The 6,000-nt window shown below is 25.5% G+C and overlaps 1 protein-coding gene across 2 annotated transcripts; it reads left to right on the top strand.

Moving 5' to 3' along the window:
- Nucleotides 1-2,216: 2,216 nt before the first annotated feature.
- Nucleotides 2,217-5,585, top strand: LOC113550270 (histone PARylation factor 1). 2 transcript variants are annotated; one of them, XM_026952007.1, is made up of 10 exons: nucleotides 2,217-2,487; nucleotides 2,550-2,691; nucleotides 3,026-3,186; nucleotides 3,365-3,539; nucleotides 3,674-3,835; nucleotides 3,919-4,055; nucleotides 4,331-4,476; nucleotides 4,548-4,747; nucleotides 4,819-5,069; nucleotides 5,415-5,585. In XM_026952007.1, the coding sequence occupies exons 1-10, from the start codon at nucleotides 2,374-2,376 to the stop codon at nucleotides 5,460-5,462; spliced, it is 1,536 nt and encodes a 511-aa protein (XP_026807808.1). In that variant the 5' UTR covers nucleotides 2,217-2,373; the 3' UTR covers nucleotides 5,463-5,585. The 2 variants fall into 2 exon arrangements, with proteins under 2 accessions (XP_026807808.1, XP_026807810.1); XM_026952009.1 differs by lacking the exon at nucleotides 5,415-5,585 and having other exon boundaries at nucleotides 4,823-4,973.
- Nucleotides 5,586-6,000: the final 415 nt, after the last annotated feature.

Genomic DNA, 6,000 nt, shown 5'->3' on the forward strand with positions numbered 1-6,000 from the left:
GTTATTTAAAATTTTGTTTTACACAAATTTGATCGCATAAGTAATATTAATAGTATATTTTTCAATTAATTATTTTTTTATTTATTTTTAGCTAAGATATATTCCTCAATTCATTGTTTCATTTTTATTGTATAATTTGTGTGTTTATATATTCTACACATATATATATATTTTATATGATATAATATTATATGTATAGGTATCACATATAAGGAATAAAGACACTTAAAGCCATTAATAATACTAAAAATACATAAGATTAATTATTATTGATTTTTTAAAATGCATGTCTTATATTCTATTGAATTGAAAATAGCCGATTTTGAGTTTCATTTATATTTAATTTTTAGTAAATAGAAATTTGGAATATAGTTACACAAAAAGTAAAAAAAAGCTTAGTTCAATAATAAATAGTACTCAAAAAATAATATAGCTTTCTTACACCACTCATAAGATTATTTTTAGCTTATTATAGATGTTAATAATATTATACTGCCAGTAAACCACAATTGAGGAACAATTTTGACTTACGTAATTTATCATCTAATGCAAAGCTTTTCTCTATAATTCTCCATGCATTTTCTTTGGGTCCCAGTTATCAAACAATAAATAGGTGAATTTAGACAGATTACCAATTACAATTACATGTGAAACCTATCTTAAACTTGGGGGTACTTACTACTTAAAATGTGTAAATTAGGTTTGTTAAAAGGGGAGATAAAATTATTAACTTATAACAGTCCCTCGCGGGGACTCATCCTCCTCGCACCTTTTCATATACATTTTACAATTTTTTTGTAAAAATATAGATTATAAGTACTTCAAGTTTTTAAAATTATTTATTCAACAAAACCATTCACATTTTGAAATTTTAATTTAATTATTCATAACATTTTCTTTATATTAATTATTTATCATTATATATTTATGTTCACCTGCAAACTACTTGGAATGATTTTTCCGATTTGCGATAATAATAGACGCCAAATACTTACATCGCAAATTCGCACGTCGCGTTTACCATTTATCTATAGAAATCTATTTTGTTTTGAAGTTTACAATGTTTACATGTTTATTGTTGTCGTTATGAAATATTAACGTAGTTCAATCATTCTAATTGTATTATAAATTTACAATACAAAACTTACTCAAGAACTTTATAATTGTTCTCATAACATTTTGACCTCTCTGATATCCTGTTAAGAAATGACAATGTACTTTTATATTCTCGATTACCTGCGGAATAGGGTGGCAGGACATTTGCGGATAATCTGTAAAATTAAAATTATGAAAATATTTTTAATTTTATATTAGAAAATAAATTGGAAATTGAAATTTTTTTTTTTATTTCCATAAATAAAAATTATTATCATTATTAAAAAAAAATAGATGTGTATAATGAAAAATTATTTACATAATATATGCAAAAAAATCAGTCGTTATCGAGTAATCGGCTATCATAACCCAATTAAACCTATAATGATGTATAATGTAAAGATATATATTATTTTTTGTATGTTTGTATGTTTGTATGTACCTAGATGATTCCGCGGTAGGCAACGGATATAATTCGCAACGCGGGTGCGGATAATTGAGAGTACACTGTACATAATACATTTTATAATTTTTCCTAATAGAAAACCTAAAGTTTGTTGAAAAACTTTAAAAAAAAATGTTCTGTAGATGTAATGCTTGATTTCATGTGAATGGTCTTTTTCATTGTTGAAGATTTGTTCATATTTGTATTAAAATATAATTTGTTCGCCTAACGCGGGACGCTGGCTAACTTTTATTATTAAAATTTATTTTTATTTTTTATCTAATCCCCAATTATCAAGTTTCGTCTATATGCCCTTGGGCCTTAGAACCTGAAGACTTATAGATAAAGGATGGTTAGAACCCTAATATGTGACAAAGATGATGTCTAAACTATAAACATAAATAATAATATATATAATTCTCTGTATTCTAGTCTTCATGATATTATTGATATTAATATTTACATTTTGAATATTTGTGATCTGCGTCCTGTGATCATACACACTAGTGACGGTGTGTCGTGAGCCGCCCCAACACAATTGAAAATGGAGAATGATATGAAAAATAGATAATAAGGTAATATCAATTATCAGCACATATCAGTCAGTATGTCTTGATAAACTACTATATAATAGTTTTTGTTTACAAGAGTCAAGTATACAACAAATGTCAACTATCAATTACTACTATAATTTGTTTAGTGTATTACTCGTGTACCGGTGTACCTATTCTAAAGTCGATAAGAATCATTGATTAGGATTGTAATATATGATATAAGGTAAAATTATTATTTAATGCTCATTCAACTTGTGTTCAATTGAGTCTTCAGACAAGATGGAAAAGTTTTTTGCTTACCAAAAAGATAGTAGAGTACCATGTAAATATGGGAGAAAATGTTTCCAAAAAAATAAAGAGCATACAGATAAATATAAACACCCACCCACCAAAGTAAGACATCTTAAATTAATTTATTTTATATTAAGTATTTATAGTGTGCTCTATGTTTGTAGGATGATATTGAAGTGGACAATAAAAAAACAACAACAAAAAGAGACTCAAAAGGAAAAGTAAAATCATCTAACAAAACTGATGGAGAATCATCAAATAGCAATCATAGGAATAATCCAGATGAAGAAAGTCTCAACAGTGGTGGTATGTATGATCTTTAAATCCTAGATCTAGACCATTCTTTTAAAATAATAATAATTAGTTTTACCTACCTATCCTTTAAAGTAGTATCTAATTTTTAAAATGTTTTTAAGTACCTACATATTTTAAAAATTGGAAATATATATTATTTAATCATGTAATAATTAGTTAACCAAACTTATTTTTTATAAAAAAATAAAAATATAGAAGTTAAAATTTAAAATGCTGTATTGGTAAAATGGTGACACAGCTTTTATTGATTTTTTAAAAGTCAACTTATTTTTATTCAAATTAATTTAATTTTCAAAAGGTTTGATTTTATTTTATTTTTTGATAGAAATAAATGACATGGAAGTACCTGAACGTCCCGAACAAACAATAAGCACTTCCAGCAGTGAACCTAATAGTATTCCTTCTACAAGTAACCAACAAAACTCAACTGAATATATGGTGCCATCAATGAGAAATCATTCTCAACAACAACAACAATTGTTATTGGTAAATAAAAAAAAATACTCAGATTAATTTAATTTTTAATATATATATATATATATATATGTTATAGCATTGATTAAATATAGTATATTTAATCAATGTTTATAGTAATAAAAGTTTTTGTTTTGTAATTATTCTTTAAATTAAAAATGTATGAAATATGGTTATTGAATATTTTTAGACCAATAGTACATTAGAAGATTGCAGTATTGATGATGGTATTGTTCCATCTACACCAACATTATTTACACCACGACGTTTAGATGGAGAAACTGTTAGTTCACCTCATGTACCATCTAGCAATCAAATACAAAGATTTACATTTGTCGGTGAATCTCAGCCATCTCAAATTCCAGGTAATTTTTTCAAATATAATCGTACAACAATACAAATTAACATAAAATTCAGTTTTTGTATAAAGGTCTTATTATTGATGAACTGATGTTTGATTTTATTAAATTGATTGAAATATTTTTTAATACATATTTAGAATTAAATGATAGAGAACAGCCAGACCCACCTGTACAAAATTTTACTGATTCTGACTATTTGAAATCAAAAATTTCTGAATTATTTCTTGTAGAAGAAATGCCAAAAGAGTTTTATGATCTTTGGTCTTTTTGTAAAAGACAAAATCCTAGTCATCCGGAAGGTTTGATATTATTATTTACTTAAACTTTATTTACCTAATTAAATTTAACCAATTAAAATGGTAACAATATTATATAAATTTAGATGCATTGTTATCGGTTGGATTGAAATTGGTTGGACCTTATGATGTATTAGCAGGACACATGAATGGGTTTAATGCTAATGATGTTGAAAAGACAGTTTTACATTGGCGTTATTATTATGATCCTCCAGAATTTCAAGTATGTGTAGTTTAACTAAAATGTTACTTGCTTTAAGAAAATAATCCTAAATTGTTTAAATTTATCACATCCGAGTGTTACTGCTGGCCGCTGGGTAGCTACTCTTATGATTTCAGGACATGTATATTATTTATTTTTGTTCACGCTCATATACTTATTGTAACTTTTAATTACACATTGTATATATTCTAATAAATGTTAAAAATATATATATTGTTTTAAATACTCTGGTTATTCTGTTGATTGTTTAAATCTTACTTTTTTTTTTTTTTTAGACGATTTTAGCTAGTACTGGTTCAGAATTTCATATTGGTTATTTTAGGGATGTACCATTAGGATCCCCTGTTTTTGTTGTTTCTAATGATTCAAGTGAAAACTGTGTAATTAAAAAATTAGGAAAGAGTTTATTTCAGGCTTTAAGGTAAATTTAAATTAAATGCGATATATTTTTGTTTTATGTTAAATCTTTATAACTTATCTTTTTTTTTTCAGAAAGCACCTTCATAGCATGGATAGTAAAGAAGCGAATACACTTCAAAAAAAATTACTTGCTTATGAAAAACGAAAAGTTACTGAAGTATTAGAAGGTCGAAAATGTGATCCAGTGACAAAAACATTTCATAAAGCTGGAATTGTAGTTCCGTATGATAGTAAAACTGATATCGGTTATCGACCTTTATCAGAAAGTGAATGTATGTTGTTAAAAAATTCTAAAATTGTGTTTACTTTGTATATAAAATAATTTACAATATTATTTATTTAGATAGTCTACAAAAAATTCTAAAATCCTACCTTGAAGCAAGTGAAAGTAAAAAAATGGAAGCTATGGATAAATTACAACCAATCATAAATTATGCCAATATAGCAAGTGATGAGTGTGATTTTGGTACTGCGTTTGAATTAGGCATTGATTTTTTTTGCAACGGAAATCCTGATCTTCATCGTATTTGTAGACAGCTCTTGGTAACTGCTTACAACTTGCTAAGAAGACCTCAATTTGCAACTATTATTAAGGTAATTTAAAATAATTTATTGAAACTAGTAACTTTTCATTCTAAGCTTAAAGCAACTACTATTTTTTTTTTTTAATAAGAAAAAAATATGCGTAGCTCACATTATACAATATGAATTGATATTTTAAAATTAAATTTATTTTATTATATTAAATACAGTTATAAATTTTAAAATGTTAAATTATGTCAAAAACTATAAAAATATAAATAATAGAAGAATCGCTCCTTTTAGTGCCTACTTAAGTAAAAGAGAGTACCACTGTACCAGTGCTTATGTCAGTAATCTCTAATCTAATTAAACTATATCTATTTCAAACCTAATTAAATCTGTTTGTGTTATTTTCAGGCTCATCTCAACAACAGAAGAAAAGGTCCAAACATGAGTATATTATAAATGCATTAATATCTATTATAAATCCTATTTTACTGTCAAGTTTATATTTTAAGTTTATACAATTATTTTTTTTATGTGATTTCCCTAATTTAAGTAACACAATAAAAGTACTACAAAATATATAATAGGTTATTCAATTTTTTTTTTTTATTAAAAATTAAACTATGTAAGTAATTTTTAATTTATACATGTTTAGAATTATAATTTTTAATAATTATTACATAAAATGTTTTAACTATCTTATTGTCTCATATTTATTTTAAAGTATTTGGTATTAAAAGTAAAAATGATAAGTTCAATCTACACTACTATTTTATAATCTTTCCAAGTCCCTATAAGAATCAGCAGATTTTTTTTTTTTATGTCATACCAATCTTAAAACTAGTGTAATGATGTGTTGGAATTTGGAGCATCCATCCTGACAATTAAAGTTCGTGGTTCTGGCATGTTGGAATGACAAAATTACTAATGCTTGCTCCTATAATATATATATGAACATACGCCATACAAAATCTTTCCTGGCTATGAACAATCGGTA

This window comes from Rhopalosiphum maidis, chromosome 4 (assembly GCF_003676215.2).
Source record: "Rhopalosiphum maidis isolate BTI-1 chromosome 4, ASM367621v3, whole genome shotgun sequence".
Classification (NCBI taxonomy): domain Eukaryota; kingdom Metazoa; phylum Arthropoda; class Insecta; order Hemiptera; family Aphididae; genus Rhopalosiphum; species Rhopalosiphum maidis.